This window comes from Phaethon aethereus, assembly GCF_964289735.1.
Source record: "Phaethon aethereus genome assembly, chromosome: 8".
Lineage (NCBI taxonomy): Eukaryota > Metazoa > Chordata > Aves > Phaethontiformes > Phaethontidae > Phaethon > Phaethon aethereus.
The window spans coordinates 17,418,311-17,439,291 of record NC_138584.1 but is presented as its reverse complement, the minus strand read 5'-3'; the positions used below and the strand labels follow the sequence as shown (position 1 = coordinate 17,439,291).

The following is a 20,981-nucleotide window of genomic DNA, read 5'->3' as shown; positions in this document are numbered from 1 at the left end:
CTAGAAGAGAAGAATAGCAATGCGATTCATATTTTAACCTGCAGGCTCTAAGAACACAGCCCAAGACAAGATTACCAGGTCGCAAGCTTATAGCCTCGGTCATAACACTGACAGCAACCACACAGAACCCCTTCTCAGATCACAGGTTCCAAAATCAAAGCAGGTGCTGTAGCCAAAAGCAATTTCTTAGATTGACATCTCTCTGAATCTTCTGTGTATAGAAAATTGTTTTAAGACAGAACTAGCATACACATTTATTTCCAATTCCTCCTCTACTTTTTTGCAGTCTTAAAAATGACAAGGCCTGAAACATTTTCCTGGCTTTCTTAAGTTAGCAATGCAGTTTTTAAAAAAGGCTGAACCTAAAATCCTACAGCTCAAAATTAGTGATAAGTGACACTATTTTCACTTTGCTTTAAAAAAATCTCCCTTTCTTGTATCATGACAGTTTGAAAGCAAGCAATGGTGGGAGGGCACTAGCAAGAAAGTGAAATACATAACCATTCATAACAGCAATGGGAGGAAATAGCAAACTGGTATCAGCACATTATTACCCCCTACAAAACAGGATCCTAAGTCCAAATTCAGTTCCTCACAAGTTTGTTCCAGTTGAACGGGTAGCTATACAGGGATCACAGGCTCTAATGCCTGCTGTTGTCTGTCTAGACAGTGTATCTGACACTTCCAATAGACCATGGCAGGAAAGGGAATCTCCTGTTCATAGGCTCAGAGGAAGTATATTTTCTACGCACATGAAAATGTAAAATCTAACAAACATTTCCTAAAGATTTCATGCACGCTTGGATTTCCGTAAGTATTTGTAAACCTCTGCTTATAAACAAGTAATAAATACCTCATATGTAAAGGCTTAAGCTTAAAATGAAGGTAGATTTATGCTGAACTCTGAATCGGTGTGCCTGAGACATTTTATTCTGATATCCCTATGATGTTAACCTCCAGCAGAGGACAGAGTAGACACTCTGGAGTATTAGCGTCTTTAAACACCACTGCTAACTCCCAAAGAGCCTGCTTGCTTATCAGATGACTAAGCTGTCACTAGAATGAATGCTCCAATATGAAGAAAATGACTGTATAAAATAATCACCTAAAAATACAAATTCCAGTACCGGCATTCTTCCTGCAAGAGTTTTGTCCAAATAAGATATGTGTATATTTTATGCAATAGGATTCAACTACTGCTTATCAGATTTGATAGTAACAAAATACTTTGCTTTCCAATTGGGTTCAGATACATGCTATTATAATCTATGCCAGATCACTATGGAGAGTCACATATACACAGCCAGTAACATAAAGCCTTTCCTTCATTTTGCAGGAGCCTGCTTTTTTATGACAGCGGATTGGTTTTAGTGAAGGAGTAAAGTTAGAATATGCTGTCAACACTCCTACCTTGGAGCTGCTGAAAATGGTTTTTAAAATAAGTAAAAATCCATTCCTCACTGAGCTACTCAATGTTCACTCTTGGTTTGGTGATACTTTAAGCTTCCACCATTGTCCATGACCTACATAAATAGGAAAAAACTATTTCCTACTTTGGATAAGTTGTAGCCATGTGACATAACTAAACCAGTTGTGTTTTATTTTTACATCTTTACACTAGACAGCTGCATTAGGTTGTTTTTTGTTTTTTTAAATAGGAAGAACCCACATCTTACAACCCAGGTTATAATACCACACCTGGCAAGCAAATCAGGGCAAATGCCTCCACACACCTCTGAAACATAGTTTGAGACCACTAGTTACCAATTTTGAACACTCCATCATACCAGCTACACACCACCAGCACCACAACCACAGATCAGCTCTGACAGAACAACCATGCCTCATTAGCAAGCTCCTATTCATGGTCCCTGTGTTCAATGAAAGTGTCCACAAGTTTTATTACTAACATACTTAATTCATCACCATACAGGACTGTCTCCTACAGTGTAATCTCCAACTGTTTTGTAAAGCTACTAAGCCTTTGATCAAAGATTATTCTTTGAAAAGCACTTTGCTATGAAGCAGATATTCTCAAGATCTATCCCAAGGTGTCTCTACCCAAGTTATGTAGTACCTCAAGGTGTACTTTCTACACTGTTTAATTAACTTCTATGGAGTCTCCATGTCAGATTCATGGCAAGAAGGTGTAGCAGTCCTAAGCAGTCTTCACTTCAAGGTTAGGGCTTCATTAATATTTCTCCAAATTTGAACCCTTTAAATGCTTATGGCCTTTGTTCCACCATTCACTTCCTTTTGCTTAGCTGTCAATCAGGAAAAAGCTTTCTATCTTTGATTCCTTTACTATTTGAATTAATTCTTCCAAACACATGACAGCCAATGGACAAACACAGCCCTTCCAACTTATATTTTTTTAGTAATAAGATATCTGGGATTTCAGGTGTAAGCGCACAGCGTTTCATGCAGAGACTTACCTCCGTTCATTTGCACACACATAGTAAAGTGCACTGTTTTTTACTACCTTGTCACACCTGCAAATATGTATCTTCTGGCCTAGTTTCCACTAGCTAGCTATAATAATACACAACCAATAAACTAAGGCAGGACATGCAGGTTCTAAAATATATTTAGGGCTCACAACATACCTGCCACACCACAAAACAGAAAACTCATTACATTGCATGTGTTTGGCCACTTCATCGTCACTACTTTGGTCATGTGACTTACATTGCTACTCATATGAAATACTGATCTCATGATAAAAGTGCTGATGTATCCAACACATGATGAACTACAGCAGTGAATACCCTTGTTCTGGCTACAGGAAAGCATCCTTCTGCTACACCCCCAGAGAAGGTGTAAGATTTTCAGGAAAGACAACAGCAAAAAGCATGCCACATTGGTTAGCCTCGCCTGTGCATATCCAGACCATGGGCTGCGCTTAGGCACCTGATCTGGTTGGGCCTAAAAAAATACATACACTTGATTTGTCAGTTTTCCTGACCAAAACAGATTTCCCAACCAAACTTTCAAAAGTAGCCCAAGAAAAAGAAGAGACATATGCTTTACATTGGATTAGAAGGATAGTGCAAAAGAACCGGACCTGCATGGGCTAAAGTTGTATAAAATCAAGAGCATAAAATAAACATACTCACAGTTGGCACAAGCCATTCACATGACTCCATTTCAGAATACGGACACAAATGGCAGTTTTTTAACTGAGGCAAAGACAATTATATGTTCCCCGTGCCTCTCTTGCACCTTAACGCTGAGACAGAAATATTTTCTTCTAGCAAGTAAACAGCTTATTTGCACTAATAACAAAGCTTCTTAACACAAGTGAAAGTGAGCACCTAAGATAAAGGAAACTTTGCTATTGTCTTGGACACCCACAGTTAAAACAAAACCACCACCAGAATATCTCCTGCATAGGCTTCATAAATTCACACAGATATTGACTAACATGTCCCAAAAACTTAGCCACCAGGTCAACAGAGGTTCTGTACCTACTTTTAGGCCCATAAATAGGGTTGACTATTTGCTCACTGACTGGCCCGAGGGCTACTATCTTAGCTCATTATTGGGAATTTTGTAAACATGCAACTTAGATTTCCAAGGTTAGCTCCACTATTTCATGTTTGGTTTTGGCTGGAACACTGAAGAAACTATAAGCAACACTAAGTGCTTAGAGAGTATCTACGCATGTGAAATCTTCTGGTTTAAATGGATTAAAGGAGAGAGAGGAACTTTTCCTTAAGTTCATGGGCAACATATAGAAGCATACTTAATCAGAGCAATTCTGATAAAAATGCTCAGAACTTACTCAATTCCTACTTAATCAACTTTAAACAGCTTCAGAGAAAATAAGAGCCATGAACTACTCTCCAGAACTCTGTTAAAAGTACGGAAATACACAAGGTATTACTACAAATTTAATTTAAGAAATAACCTGTCTTTATCCTCAGACTCACAAAACTAAAGAAAATTCAGAGAACAAATAAAACACAAAACAAAGGAAGTTATAACACTGAACAGGTCAACTCCAAAATTGGACTTCAGAATACCCTAGCCAAAGCTATTCCTTGACTATATTTAAACCTATCAGAAAATTGCTGGAAATTTACAATATTTAGAGGAAAACAATATTATATTTGTGTCTTTAACTTTTATGAGGTATAGGAAGTCATAAAATACTCAAATTTGTACTGAAGGCAAGACTGAAAGAAAAGGCAAGGGGGTTTGGGGGTGGGGTTGTCGTTTTTTGGGTTTGGGGTTGGTTTTGGTTCAGTTTTTTACACTAGTAGGGCTATCCTATTAAAACCAAAGTGTGAATTCTGAATCGAAAAGTATTGGTGACAAAAGGTAACACATTAATACTCCTTTATTCTTTTAAATAAGGTGTTGATTAACATCATACAGCTTTGGTTTTCATTTCTGAATGTGAAAACCTCCTTTAAGGTCAGGAAGAAATGCTAATGAATCTACAGTGACAGAGAACATGAAGAAAAATGACAACCTCAAGAACTCAGAAAACAGTGCACTTTCTCCTGCTGAAAATGGCATTCCAGAAGATGACTGAAAAAAACTGAAAAAAGTTAAGGTAAAACTGTTTGACAGAATGAAAGCAAAGTCACAGAGATCACTCTGAACAAAATCACTCCGGGTCCTAGCATTAATATTACTAAGTTGGAAGAAGTTTTTGTTTTAATATGATCATGGAAACCACAACACAAGGGATCACTAATTAATCCTCCCTCCTTCGTATTTACATCCTTTGAAAATAGTATGCATCAGCATGCTTCAGGACCAGCTTACTAGACGGACCTAAAGCCAAGTTATTTGAAATATATTAAGTAGAACTTCATTTAAAACAGCACCCAACATCCTAAACATCAAAATGACCACCTCGCAGAAGTCAAATCAACCCACTTTTCCCTAAGTGGCTTAACAGACAAAAAACCCCAACACCATTAATACTCCAAGTGACATGAAGAAGTGTTCTGCTGGGATACTGCAGTACTTTTTATGCAAAAGTATAAACCCATCTCTCTAATTCCCTAATGGAAATTGTGGGACTTCCAAAGAGACTACAAGACCTGGATGTCTTCACAATTTTACTACAAGTCAATAGATTACCCTAAATATAAGCTTAATTTAGAACTTCGTACCTTGGTCCCTAACACAATACTCTTACATGGGAAAACAATAAGGAAGATTTTAATTGTTTGTCTTTTATATAAATGTTTATAAAGATCTATCTGGATAGATAGCCAAAGAAACACAAACTGTGCACACACACAAAGCTCCTGCAATGATTAAAAAAACCCCTCCCACTATAATATCACAAGTTTGTTTGACATAAATCCTTGCTAGACTACCTCTCACACATCATCTTCTCTGCTTAGCTCTGCTAGAACTACACTGGACTAAAAAAAAAAAAGGGAATGCAAATTCCCAAGTGGCCTTTAGTGTCTAAAAGACATCTCTAAAAATGAATTATCACAGTACCTGTGATAATTTTTTAGAAATAGTGTGAAACGTTTGTTATATAGGAGCCTGAATCGTCTCTCCCAAGTATAATTTCTGTTTTTGGTTCTCTTCTCTGTGAAGAAATACATTATGCTTGTTAATGCACATTACTGCTGGTAAAATTATGAAAAGCAACAGCAGGCTTACAATTGCAGTAGAGAGGTAGACCTGGGTAACAATTTTTTTTCTGGACAAGCTGTTCCTCTTCCTCTCGAACCCTCACACATGCCAGGAAAGAAACTGGACTTCTCTCATCCACCAGCACTTTCTGCCACATGTATAGCAGTGAGAATCACAGCGAACTTAGCCAGTAAGTCTGTGAACATGGGCTTGTCATTTAACAGGAACGTGGCACTGAATACTAGTAGTGATGTACCTTCAAAACACTAACAAAAGGAAAGGTTTGTGAGAACCCATGCTAAAGCAGCTCATCAGCAAGTCTACCACTTCTCATCACAACATGTGTCGCTACTGTCCAATACATTCAAGGCTTTATAAGGACACAGAAAAAGACAATCACTATCCCAAAGCACTCACAAGAAAACAAGTCAGACGAAAACAAACCTTCAGAGGTTTCCCCAAAGCAAAGGTATAGAAGGATATACGACAGACAGTATCTACAGTGTGCTTTGGTTTACATGCCACACAAGTAACATTTCCAGTTTCATCAGCATTTCAGTTCAGTTTGCATACTATACATGCAAGCTCTACTCCCTCCCATTCTGTAATAGCTCCAAAGCCTCCAAATTTTTTCCACTGCAGTTTATCTAAGTTAATTCACCATCACATGTCCCCCTAACTTATCTTCCCTTTACTTCCCCCAGAAAAAAAACGGCCACAACATAACATATTTTTGTTATTAAGTACCTAAGTAGGCAGCTCTAACTGGTATTTTGTTCTCAACTTCAAGAAGATGAAAAACTGTTTTTAAAGTAACTTCAGAGTTCTAACATTCATTATAATTTGTATACAATGCAGTTATTTTCACTACATGCCACAGGTTCTCAGTTTTTAAGTGTTGCTCAAGAACAGAAAAAATTAGGTTATTTCACTGATGTCGAGATATATATTAGAAAAAAAAGGAACAGAAGAGGACAGAGTGGGACACTTCACTGCGGGAGAGAGCTGGGAGAAGCCAGATGCAGAACTGTCACTTCCCGCTCCCTGTAATAGTACATACAATCAAGACTTTCTCACAGAAGATACACTCATAAATACAGTATTAAAACAATAAGAAACAGCATTTCTGTGTGAAGAAACAAAGTTAGTTATACTGGAACTTTTCAGGCAAAGGCTGTCCTCTGTTGAAAATATAATTTCAATTTATAGTAACAACAAAAAAAGCTTTCAGAAAAAATACTCCCTTTCTCTCTCCTCCTCACCAATTATCACAGGGGAACACAGAATCTAGTGTCTTTAGTGAAGGCTCCTAGGAACATGAATAAGAATACACAGTTTCTTTGCAAACAAAATAATCATAAATAAAATAAACACTTCAATAACCTACAACCACTGTTTTGGTGGTTGGGAGCCTAATTTTAGGATATAAATTCTATAAAGTTCCTACTGCTTTTGACTGCAAAAGATAAATTCGGAAAATTGGGTTAATATTGGAGAGAGTTTCTGAAACTCTACAGCCACAAAACTGTTGTATATGCCTACATTTGAAGGTGAAGAAAATTATCAGTGACAAACATTATAAACATTAAGGGCTTTTTCAAAAAGTAGTCGTCAAGAATTGTATCACATAGATAGTGCTCCTAGGAGAGCTGAGTTGGAATCGGAAGCTAACAGCAGAAATACTCAGAGGACAGCCAGTCAAGATGACAAAAGCTGAAGTTAAAAAAAAAAAAAAGGCAACCTACCAACCGGAACACTCCGTGAAAAGCAGCAAACCAAACAACCCCAAACCATAACCACCACCCACCACCCCACTGACTGCAGCGAGACAAAAAACAGGTATCTACCACTTCCCACCAGCAGCAAGGAGCAGCTTCAGAGCTGCCGTAAGTAACAGTCTTCAAAAAGCAGTCCCCTGACCTCCTGTTGTATGCCTTTGCTGGAAAAAAATCTTGGGTGGAAAACCCATTCCTGTCCCCATCAAAGAGCCACACTGGGAAAGTAGATGGGATAAAGCACAACTCATACTATCAATGACCAAGTTATTATTCTGTGAAGAGGCAGGCATGAAGGATTCATTACTACTTTTCAACATGAAAACAACTACATTTGTTAAGGAATTCCTCGTTTTTCACTCAAACTAAAAAAAAAAGGACACACCAGGTAAAAGGCTGTAAATAAAAGTAAATTATACAAGACATATACCTTGCACTTTGTTTTGCTTGTGTTCTACCACTTTGTTGTGAAAATATTTTTACAAGGGACTGCTAACAGTTGACCCAGAAAACAGGAAAGTTAAATGATCTCGATCCCTGTCTTCAGCTACAACTGGACAAATCAATAAGGCACCTGTAATTCCTTCCATTTTGTTTCCCAAGATGCATCCTTTCCGCCCCGCTCCAGCCGCTTTGTGAAGACTATAACATTATCAAGTACTCACTTAAGGCAAGCCAAAAATATAATAATTCAAATACAAAATAATGTCCCTTGATAAAAAAAATCTGATTGCAAATATATCAGATTGCAACTTTTTTATTTTTCACTCAGAAAAAGAATACGACTGTATTCAAAAATTTCCAAAACTCCAAAGCTTGTATAAGTATCTCACCTGTAATGTTAAGCATACTGAAAATTGTTACTACACAGTAACAACAGGCCTAAAATATTCCAAGGCCCAGCAATCTGACCTTTATCCTGATTTAAGCACTAACTTCACATCCTCTGGATTAAGTTTCAAGAAATACTGAATTACTAAATATCCCATCATCCTTCAACTAGATGATTATATGTAAGATTAAGCACTCGGTATCAATCAATAAATGTCAACCAGAGATTTACCATTTCCAGCAACTGGATTTAGTCACATCTGACACCAGCAATTCCCATACCAAGAGTATCACCATTACATCTACTGGAGTGAGAGTTCTCTGTATTACCAAGTTTGCTCAGAAATATTGTCAGTTAATATTTAGTGTAACCAAGACCAAAAAATGCATACTCACTGTTAAGCCACTGTCTTCCCCCCTTTAACCTCACTGGCAACGTAACCTCACTGGCAACGTAAGGGCGTTGCTGCAACACTTATCAACGTAACAGCTGCTGTGTAGATTTGAACAGTGACAGAAATGCAGCACAACTGGATACTCATTTTTATTTGGATTATTCTATTTCATTACTTTTAGATTTAAAAAAGCTTGCTCTCCTTCAATGAAGCAATGCCGCTTGTGAGTAAATACCACAGAATTCTGGGTAGACTTTGTACCAAGATGAAATAGTTACTGCATGACACTGCATCACATACTGGTTAACATGGCTGATCCCGTGACTATCGTGCTCTTTTCCAATTTTTTTAAAAACACACCCTAGAAGTTTACACAAACTCATTACATGGTCTTTCTTGACAGACAGCTGTGATTTGAGCATAAAATGAAATCTCACAGTATTACAGTACTGTAGAGAAGAGCTGTATTTGTGTCTGTTTTTACGTAACCGGTCAGAGTGACCATTTCACACCCTTGCCTACCAAAGAGAAACTTTTCTACAGTTCTGTGAACAATGTGGACATGACTTTTCTAACATAATCGGAACCGTTCACACAAGCAGTTAACTAACACAAGTTTTTATTTAAGGGACACAATGTATACAGGCATGAAAATCTATGTGCTTTGTGTTTTGTTTTTTGGGTTTTTTTAATTCAGCATGAAAAGGCTATTTTTTCATGATACTACAAACTACATGAAATCCTTTAACCCAGATAGCCCATTAGTATCTTTACGCATATCAGCCAGACTGACCAACATTCACAACTCCCTTGGGTAACTGAAGCTCTTTTTCCAGTAGCATGGAAATACGAAGTTTGCATCTATATTGGAAAAAAAAAGGCAACAAGGAAAAAATGTTAATTATTAAAAAATCAGTTTATATTTAGAGTGCCTAAGAAGATAAATTAATGTATTTTTAGAGAAAACAGACTTGTTTTGGTTTATTTCACCAAGGATTTCTTTACACTCTGAAGTTGAGTGGACGCTACTTTCATCTGAAGGAATCGGGCTTTGGAGGCTATGCCAACTTAAACCAGTCTCAAAGTCAATTTAAATGAGTGCAAAATTATTTAGCTTTAACCTCATTTTCTTAAATTTTTTTTCCTCCCAACCTCCGAATACATAATACAGTATAGTCACAATCCAGAGCAAAAGAATGAACTAATTCAATTTGGCTTAAAATAACTGTAACATTAGAGTAGGCCATTTGGTATTAAAATAATAGAGGGAATAAAGCAAGTACCTTAAGGCTCTCACAGCCACATCACTTGAATTTTGTTGAAGACAAAAAGTTGTTTGAAAAACATAAAAACATGAGGAAAGTGTGTTATTGACTAGCCAAACAAATGCAGCCTATCAGCAACTGTTCAAAGACCTTTAATTCAAACCAACTTCAGGTGACACTGCACAGCAAGTGACACAACTATTCTGTATTTTTTACCATTTTAAGTTCTCAGATCTTTTGCAAGCTGGTAAAAAGTCTGAAAGTGTTTGAAATTAATAACTGTGTGTGAGCACATGTGTGTTTTATTACTACAGAGAATTTCATTCCCTTTTCAGTTCCGTTTTCTCCAGAAGTTACTTCAAAAGGCTTGAATTAAAAAGTATACATGCTAGTAGGTTCTGCTAATACTTGCTAATATTAGCATGAACTACTCCACCAGAAATTCCACTGAAAACCCTTAAATTCAGTGTCCATACTGAAATTCAGCCTACAATGTTATTTTAAGTGGAAGGCATTGCCACTATTGTTTAACATCCTGTTTATTCAATTGCTGATGCTCCTATTTCAATCGTTGCTGTACTAAATAACCTCACAAGGATGCTCTAAGTGATCAGTGCCTTTTCCTCCTACTAGCCAGGTGACCTGTTGAGATTTCAAGACAGTGGTATTCCCTTTTAGCATTCACTCAAGAACTTTCATACACATTTGCCTAGGCGTGCGTATTCCTTCTAGTGTTTCAGTATAAACTAGATGCTGGACTTCATGAAACTGCAAAAAAAAGTCAGACTTAGTACACCTTTGCTCTGATTTTGTTACAATGACATTTGAGAAGGGTATTTTTAATATTAAAAATACCATGCAGATCAGAGAAAACAACAGAAAAAAAGGTCTCTATAAAAAGAGAAGTTTCTGTGGTGACATTAACAGTATCAATAACCTGTTCTTTGGGTAATGCTTTATTAAAAAACTCAATTTGAATGAACACTAGACATCAGAAGAAACTGTTTTAAGACAGTATTTTGAAATTATTTTCAGTTCTGGTTGTAATTCTTGTCTAACTCTGCAGCACATCCCTCTGCAGTTACATTAGACAAGTTTGCAACATCAGCTTTGATTATAAGTCAGTGTAATAGGATTGTCACACTGCACTGCTCCTCCACACACTCTACTTAAAACTCCTCTCCAATAAGAAAATTGCTGCGTTTTCTCTGCGAAGTGACCCACTAAAAGCATCTCCAGATCTATTTTGCATTGTCTACTCAGTCCATTTATTCTGCCCTCAAATCACCTGCCTTGCACAAGTCAGGTAGTGAAGAATTTTACACAGAAGAATCACATTAAGTTACCAAAACTCGGAAGCACTTCACTCTCAACTGTGAAGAATCTTGTCTTTAGATATCTGTTTTATAATTTGAATGAAAAATTATTTTGCAACTTGTATAAAAACATAGCATATTGCACAAACTTCTCAGTAAAAGGTACAATTCTGTGGTGGAATTCCAGAGATGCTTATCAAGCTTCTTAAGAGTGTTTGTCCCATGTGTTAATTCATTAATCTATACAACATGAAATGGCTTCTTACTCCAAAATCTGGTGCACATTCATTCCCCATATGTGTCTGAAAGCTAACTTCCATGACACAATCTTCATAATTAAATTATGTGCTGGGGGGGGGGGGGGGGGCAGGAATTGGAATGTCACTGCAAATAAGATTTTGCTTGAAGGGCCAGAGTTGTACAACACTGATGGGAACCTATTCTGATATACCATGCTTGTTTTTCATCACCACCGTGACTTGTTGGCTTATAGCCCACACTACCCCCAACAGATGTATTTCCAATAAATTAAAGGTTACACATAAGCCATAAGAAGAAAGAAAACTTTCTACATTTCAGGTAAGTTACATTGGTCAAGGTGATGCTCACCACTGCAACCTGACGTTAAGACAAACTTTGCCAGAAAAACCACCAGAACCTGAAGCAGCTGGGAGCCCGAACACACGACTTTTGATACCTGAACTGTTAACTTTTCCTTCGTTGCTGTAAACCACCTCGGCTCCAGGAGCCCCGCACACTGCCGACAGCGGCACTGCCCCCGGTACGTTGGGCACACCGGCCAGCTCCGGGGGGGGGCGGGCAGGAACTTGCCAGCCCTTTGTAGCAACACCGTACATTTCAGGGCCACCCTGCTTCATGCCGAGACAGAAAGGAACGAAGGGGAGGGGATCGCCCGTTACCCCTGCCCCAGGACAGCAGCAGGCAGCCGTCCCCGGGCTGACCGTGAGCCCGGGTGGGCAGCATGTGTGGCGACCCGCGCTAGGGAGGCGAGAGGCAACGAAGCGGCGAGCAGCAGAGCGTAGGTCCGCGCAGCAGGACCCGCTCCGCCGCCTCGGCACGCCGGCGGGAGGGGGCCGACGCCTGCCGGAGCCCCGCAGGGTGACCCCGGCCACCCCCGAGCGACGGCATCCTCCTGCCCCGGCCGTGGCGGCGCCGCGCGGGGCATTACCTGGCTCCCCACGGCCCCGCGCTGCTGGCGGCCCAGCCTCGGGCGGCTCTCCCCGCGCCCTAGGCCCCGCCGCGGCGGCACCGGGCTGCTCAGCTCATCCGCGCCTGGCAATGGCGGCGGCCCCGCTCCCCCCTCCCAGCTCCGCGCTCACTGGCTGTGCCGCTTCATGTGACCGAACAAAACCCTCCTCGGCACAGCCCTTTGTGTCCGTCCCGGCCGGGGCACCGGGGAGGCCGCTCGCCGGCTCGGGGAGGGGGCGAGGGGCGACAGCGGGGACGGAGGAAGGCGACGAAGAGGGCCAGGGGTGGGGAGCGCCTCGCCCGCCCTCTCTCCGTCGCGCCGCCACCGCCGCCGCCTCGGCCCGGCCACTTACCGCGGCGCGGGCGGCTGCGGCCGAGTCGCGGTGCCGCACCAGGTCAGAGGCGGCCGCCATGTTCCCCGATGCGGCAGGATGGAGGCAGAGCCACCCTCCCCACCAACCGCCGCTAGGGCGGCCGGCTCGCCGCGCCCGCCTCAGCCCGCGCCGCCTCCGCCCCACACGGCGCCGCGCTGAGCGGCGCGCACCCCCTCACCACCCCCCCGCAGCCAGGAGGGGAAAAGGGTGGGGGGAGGGCATTAAAAAAAAAAAAAAAAAAGGCATAACGGGAAACTCACGGGCTCGCCGGGCTGTGCGTCACGCCGGGGTTACGTCCTGCGCGCAGCGTCATAACGTCATCGCGCAAGCTTCCCGGCCCCCGCCACTCCGCGCGCGGCTACACACACACTCACACAGAGCCCCACACGCACACGCGTTCGGGGGGGCGTGGCGCGCATGCGTGCGCCCTTCCCGCGCCGGCGCTCGCTAGCCCCCTCCCGCAGCGAGCCGCTCGGCCGGGGGGGCGCGTGCCCCTCTTCCCGCCGGTGGCAGGTGTGCGGCCGTTACCGCCGGGCGGGCGAGCGGCAGCCCCGGCGCCGCAGGCCGGCCCCCAGCGGGTCGCTCCCGGCAGGGACTGGGGGCGAGAAGGAAACGCCTGCCGCGGGCGGGAGGACGATTTCCTTAAAGACCTTTCTGCAGCAGCAGACCGCCAGCGCGGCTGCCGCCCTCCCGGCGCGGCCTCCCCTCACCTGCGCCAAGCCGCGCGGCGCGCTCGGCAGCGGGAAGTCGGAGCGACAGTTGCTCGGCGGTGGCTTTCCCACAGAAAAGTGGAAAACTAGGTCAAGTGCTGCAGGAGCTGTACAAAGGCGCTGGCCGTGCCAGGGGGAGAGGCAGGCTCCTGCGACAAGCCGCGGCTGGCGAGCGACGTGAGAGGGGAACGAGAAACCGGAGAGAGGAGACGACCCGGGGATTGTCAGTCCACTCGGGGGGGCGGGAAGCTACGAGGGGACGCCGAGAAAGTAGAAGCATTCGGTGCCATTTTTTCTTCAAATTGATGCATCCCCTTTGGATGGCAAACCCCGATCCAAAAGGGCAGGGATTCAGGGGAGAATAGTAAATGCATAAATGAGAGACTGCTTTGAGAAAGTCAGTTTTTTTCTTCAGATTTGCTAGGCCCAGAGGATTTCACACCAGAGTGAGAAGCTGATTAAGGCAACGTTAGAGGTGCGAGCAGTTGCCACTGAGAGCTCACAAAGACAACTGAGATTTCAGGAGAGAGGAAAAGGAAAATCACAGCACATATAATTCAAAAGGGGGGAATACACAGAGCCAAGAACCGTCAGTCATTCCAGCCTCTATTCCCAGAAAAGTATTGACACAAATAATCACGCATCTTTACATACGTGGTAGCTAATGAAGTGATGAGTTAGAGCTAATGACGTGGATTTATCAAGAAAATCATATCAAGCCGAAATCATCCCATAGTGTGACAGTATAACGGGCCTTGGACCTGTTGATCGATTGACTTAAGTAAGGCTTTTGACACCATCTCAGAGAACTCTTAAGTGAGCAAGCAAAAGACATAATGAAATGACTCTGCAGTGGTGCAAAACTACATCAGCAATGCTTCACTGTGAAAAATAGCAGGATATAGCAAATACGGTTCCTATGTCCTGAGTTTGGTACCAAGTCTAATTACATGAATGACACAGTACAGTTTACATTGCTTAGGTTGGCCAGCAATGCCAAACTTGGAGCTGGAAGCATGTTGCAGGACAAAAGAATTCAAAAGGTTCTTGACAAACTGGTTGCAGAAATACGATGCAATTGAATAAATACAAATGCCAACTTCAACATTTAAGCAGGAAAATAACAATTGCAAGACTGCGAAGATGAATAAACACCAGGTCTTTGGAAAAGGGGTTGGGGATCAGGGTAGGTCACAAACTAAACGTGCATCAACAGTGTCACACCGTTGTGAAAGAAGCTGCCGTACAGAGATATGTAAGCAGAACTGTCATATCTAGGACATACAAAGAAATTCTCCTCGTATTTAATACTGTTAAAGCCTCAGCTGTAATACTGTGTTCAGATTTGGGCTCTGCATTTCAAGAAAAATTTCTTTCAATAAAGTCTAATAGAAGGGAGTACAAAAAGGGGGGGAAAAAAAATCAAAATTTTTAAAGGACATGACCCTAATTGAAAATAGGAATGCTTGGGATTTTTTAGTCTAGAGAAAAAAAGACTATGGGGAGAAAAATACATTGTTCACTAAATCTATTGCAGACAGGGCAAAAATTAACAAACCGCACTGAAAGAAATTTAGGTTAGACATTAGGAAAAGTTTTACTATGATATGGATACATAAAACTGGCATATGTTCTCTAGAGGGTTCTGGAAACATCATTAGTATTTTTTTAAGACTAAGTTAAATATCCGTAAGATTAGAAGCATTTGACTCTGCTGTGAAGTAATGGAGGCAGACTAGGCAATCATTGTTTTCAGCATCATTTTCTAAAACTGCAGTTATCTGGATATCTGTTCTGATCCTATTTTTTTTTCTGATAGAAATGAATCCCAGAGACATTTAAACATTTAATGTGTTGGTGTGATCTTATGCACAGCTGTAGATATATCCCCTTTGGGAGTCTTTGTCATGTTACATTCTGTATGGCTGTGCAGCAACATATGTCACATGCTCAGCTAATTTGCTAATTTATAAACCTTATATTTCCCTATAAATTCCACATTTAAAAAGAATGTGTTTGTTAGTGCTCATGTAACTAGTGTGAATCAAGGCTTTTGCTTTTTTTTTTGGTGTTTTTTTTTTTTTCATGGTACCAGAGATTAATTTTCCTCAGAATCCATTAAATTTTTGGGTTTCTCTGGAGCTTGCCAGTTAGGAGAAGGCACTGAGAATGGTTTATGTTATGGGACTAAGACCCACCAAACTCATCTCATTAGAGATGACTAAAAGGCCATTAAATAGGCCAATTTTTAATCTCGACTGAGTTAGACTGAATTCAAACTGATAGCCCACAGGCAAAAGGCTATGAATTTCATTAACAGTACCCTAAAGCACTCAGTCCCCTAATAAGTGCTAATGTTTTCTTCTGAGAATTAAGCTTGTTTTCTGAAAAGATACATTTATAAAATCAAGTTCTGATATTTTGGAGAATGTACGGACAGTTTTCTACTGCTCTTAAACACAAGAAACATTATCATCTTGTGCAATCCACAAAGATCTTCTAAGATTCTTGGTCATATGTGCTCCATGCTAACCAAAATACAAACAATAGAAACATGAAGAAGCAAATATTAATACTACCCCTATGCTTCTTGCTGGATATAATGTATTTTATTGTACCCAATTATTTTAAGGTCATCACACTTACGTATATTTTGTCCCCTAGCAGATAATTTTTAAGCAACAGGAATTTTTTCTTCAATTTTGCAATTAATAGTTGAAGGAAAAGACCAGATTCTGTAAAAGCATTAATTTATAGAAGATGCAGTGTTTTATGATATGTCACATCTATTTGTTAGCATAAGGAAATCTGAAATTTAGTTCTAATGCTGTCAAATCTCACAATTTTATCAACAGTTAAAGAGATCTCGCACTTTGTTTAATCTCCCAACTTACTACTTGAGCTAAAAGCCGAATTCCATAAGCAGTAGTGGAGTCTTTAAAAAATGCTTATGATCCACACAATCTGTGGATCCAAACAAAAATCCACATTTCGTGTGAATTCATGGAGCACATAACTACAACATTTCATCAAAATGGCAGTGTGGTACAAGATTCTGTCCAGTGGTGACAGAACTCTTGTTCTGATTTCTAATTTCACCAGCTTTGCCACTTACGTGTATAATATGTGAAAAGTAGTAGATGGTCTTAAACGTTGCATGTTGGATTAAGAATACTTGAGAAATATACACAGAATGACACAGAACTGGGATTGCTTGTGTGCATGAAATAGAAATTTGAGGAACAGCCTCTAATGAGGCACTCTCGGTGAAAGAATGTGAGTGGCTACTAAAGGACCATACAATTCTTGAAAATTGAGCCTGATATTGCACAGTTGGCTTTTTCTTTCCAGGAATTCTGGCTGTGTCCTGTATTATTTCTTCACCAATGCAGACAAGGCCTAATAATGGTTCAAACAGCACTCGGAAGCCTCTTGAGAGAAGGTTGCTACCTGGTTCCTCCCGGTCTTCAATATGGTTATAAAAAGCTTAAACCAAAGCAGGCTTTTTCATGTTAGCAGCAAAATATGATTAACTGAAACCAATTTAGAAACTGTTTCTTCATATAAACATTTTTGTAGCTGAAGCTGCAGAGAGTTGGAACAGGTCTAAGCTGAAGCATTTTGAATGAAAGACGACTGCAAATGCCTCCTTGTAACACACAGCAAAATCCCAAATGCCTAGAGGGTAAAACTTTTTAATGATAATTTCTTACATTTATATAGCACCTTTTATTCCCTAGGACCCCAAGCACTTCATTAACTCTATGCAAAAAGCTTCACCATGGAAATATAGCCACTATATGCATCATTCTTGGAAAATTTCATTTTCAGATGACACATTTCTTTCAAGAAGAAAATACTCTGCTTATGCTGTACATAGCAACCAAAACAACAACAGATAAAAGATTAAATTATATAGTTTTGAGTTGTAGAACAATTTAAGCTTGTATGATTTTCAACACAGTAATGCACTCATGTAATGCATACATTGCATTTATCCCATCCATTTCCCCTCTCCATTTACGACTTTGATCTCATCTTTATACCGTAGCCTTTGGTAGAAAATTTCATCTTCCATAACATTTTCAAAATTGAATTGATCCTTGATGTCTGAATATCAGACAAAAATGGGTTTTATAGGAAAAAGTAGCATCTTTTATTAAATCTGCTACTATAAATTGAAAAAGTAGAGAAGTTTTTAAGTACCCAAGACATAATGCTTTTTTTTCTGCTAAGATGGTTGTTCTAATAAAATATCTTACCTTTACCTATGGTTTGTCTTGTCTTTGCCCTTAGACGCTCGTAACTACAAAACCTAGGCCCCAGAAACATGATATGAAAGCTACCTGTGTGTTATTGCTCAACTCACCACAGAGTTTTTCTTTTCATCCTACAGAGATGTTTCTGGTTTCTTGTCCTTTCTTACAAAGATACAGTACTCATTTCACCACTATCAACAAATTTAGGAATTCAATGTACTGGTTGTTTCAACAAACAGTAATTAACATTATTTCCATTGAAATTTTAGCAGAACTAATAACAGAATGAATTGGAGCAGTTTTATTTATTTCAACATTGTAAAAATTGAAACAGGAAAAACTACTTTTCTTAACTTTTTTTGTTGTTTGAGCTGTTGATTCATGTTTTGTTAGCTTGCTTGTTTCACAGGCTCTTTTGAAATACAGTTGTCAACGTTAATTAAAGAGAATTGTCTGGTCTCGTCTATTTTTCAGGCAACGAAAAATGTATTTTATTTATAATATAAATTTAGTCTCTGCTGTAAATCAAGATCTTCTAGTCATCTTTGTCAGTATCAACTAAACTTTTAGAATTGCCAGGAACAGAGTAAGAGGGCAGTAAGAACTTATATGTAAAATTAAAACCATTAGCCATTAAAACCTATGGCTCTCTTAACAGTGATCCCAAGGTAAGGTTAGTCCTGAAATAAGATATTTTGCAACAGAAGGATATTTAGAAACTCTACCTAGGGAAATTATACTGCTTGCCACTGTGAATCACCTTTAGAACTGTTGCACTGTTACAAGTGTTTTAAATCCCCCCGCTAGGAAAAGATTTCCCATGTTACGGAATAAGGGCACCCTCTCTTCCCATTGCTAGACTTCTGTCCGCGGGCACCGGTACCAAAGGACCATGCCTGTTGCTTAGACCTGCTCCCCTTGGCTAGGCCTGTGCTAGCAAGTACAAAACAGCTTTTGTCAGGAGGGCAGCAGCTCCCTTCCCAGCCTCCCACAGTTGTCTCCTGTTTTCAGTCTCACCACTAAGGAGTGTTATTGTCTTCTGCCACTGCTCAGAGCGGAGCAGCTGCTGGGGCAGCACTGTCTGCCTGGCACACGAGGCGCCGTTCTCAGCTGCTTCTCAGGTACCACCATAATAGACATTATCAATTAACAAACCCTGTATTAAATATCAAAAGTAATTAATTAACCCCGGTCTTTATGCTTATTTTCTTTTATCTTGCATTATTCTAATTCATCACACACTAAAAAGATGATAGTTAAGCCTACATCTTTGTTCCCTTCCAGAGGATCTGACAGCTCTCTTCTCATGTCTGAGTTACTGAGCTCAAGTCTCGCAGAATTCAAAGATCACAAGAAAGCAGATTAGTGTAGGAAAATGCCACCATATATTATAGCATTGACCTTCTTAAAAACAACAATGTATTGCCTTGGAGGGTTGCCATTTGCATCACGCACAGGAAGTATTAATATATGAAAATATGCTATGAGCAACAAAACCATAACAAATTTCTTCCTGAGTCTGCTGATGAATTACAATTTAGAGGGAGAGGAAGAAAGCTGTGGCAATAAACTGGCCTTCAACAGATGATGGAAAGGACCTAGATATAATAGGTATAAATTATCATAGCTCTGCTTAACCCGGTCTGATGATTCAGTTCACATTATAGTGCCAGAATGACACACACAAAGAAGACAGAGATAGTCATTCCAAGTTCCCTGTTCCAGGTGTCACACTGGTAACCTTATCTGGTAACCCTGCAGAGAACAAGGCAGAAGAGAGTCCAGCTCCTACCGCTATCAACCACATGCCTGACCTTCTCCATGACTGTCCTATGCTGGCAAAGTATTACTGATGAGAAGGAAATTGCACTAGACCTGTAGAGTGCCACGTTCTGGTCTCCTAGTTGTGTCACACCCCACTTCTCCCTACACCCACCTCTGTGACTAGCATTAGGGTCACACCCATGTCCACAGCATATATTAGAGACCTCATCAATGTTAATGTGGGGAATTGGTGGCAATAATCCTTTCAGGCATCCTCCATCTCCAAATTTGTGACTTACACATGTCCCAGTGAGGGACACAGGTAGCACAACATGGGGAAAGTCACCTGCCTCAGCTGAACACCATTTCGACACCCTCACAAAAAGGAAAAGGTTTTGGCAGCCAGCCCCCACCATTTCTGCACTTCAAAGTCATCTGGCCAAGTGGAAGTCAGGACAAAGGTCCAAGTGAAGACATCTTCACCAAAAACCTTTGCCTGTAGAAGCAAGTGTCATATGTTGTAGCACCACTTGAAAAATGAACAGCATCTCTGTTGTCAACGTCACTGCCAGTGTATTGGTATAACTACATACCAGGCAGGATTTCAAACCTCCTTCTTTTCGCCACAACTTCCTACTGTTCTGCCTCATAGGCAACTGCTATGTCAGCAATTGTCATTTCTTTCATTAAGTTGGATGGACATATACCCTCTTGTCGTTATGCCTGACACAAACAATTATGTAAATCTTTATTATTGTTTGTTTGTAAAGCACCAGAGGTTTGTGTATGGGAAAACAAAAAAGCACTTTATCACTATTAATGTGCAAGCACTGAGGAGCTTATTTTGTGTTTAGGGTAAGATCACTGAAGCAGAAAGTCTGTTTGATATGCCATACCTTCTGTTTGTTTCTTAATTGTAAGGAGTTTGGTTTTGATCAAGACAATTAATTATGAATATAGTTGTGTTTTCTAACATCAGAGCTAAAGCTTAAAAAAACTACAAAAGCTTTTTTAGAGTATATTGTACTGTATAGATAAGTATATACCTTCAAGGCATGAAAACAGACATCTTTGTAATTGAATCCTGAAAAGGAGGGGGAAAAAAACCTATATAAAACTGTGATAGTTTTACAGTCTTGGAGTTAATACGCAGTTTTGAAAAATTATTTATCAGATTCTGTGGTGGTATTGAATCAGTATATGGCATGGTAGGTTGACAAAAATGAAAAGAGCAAGTTACAACCTAGAGTTATTACAATGCCAGTTTTGTTACCCAATAACTTTTTTCTTTCCAACCTTCCTGCCAGTCCCTCTCTATACCAACAGAGGAGAAGCATCTCCTCACTCCTCAGCTTGGTCACATCCATTATCACTCATCTGCCAAAAAGTATCTTCAGTGCAATGATCAAAGCTACATTAAAACTTTTGCTTCTCTCTTGTTTATCCAGTATTTCCAGATCGCATCCCACCTAA

General features: G+C 40.5%; 1 protein-coding gene across 1 annotated transcript in view; it reads right to left on the bottom strand.

Annotated features, from left to right (window-relative positions):
* Positions 1–13,205, bottom strand: part of ZNF644 (zinc finger protein 644) — a gene marked incomplete at both ends in the record, with an annotated part of 51,380 nt that extends 38,175 nt beyond the window's left edge. Inside the window, one exon of the mRNA XM_082003233.1 lies at positions 13,036–13,205. Coding sequence (XP_081859359.1) covers positions 13,036–13,088 — 53 coding nt within the window. The remainder of the gene's footprint in view (positions 1–13,035) is intronic.
* Between the last annotated feature and the right edge of the window lie 7,776 nt (positions 13,206–20,981).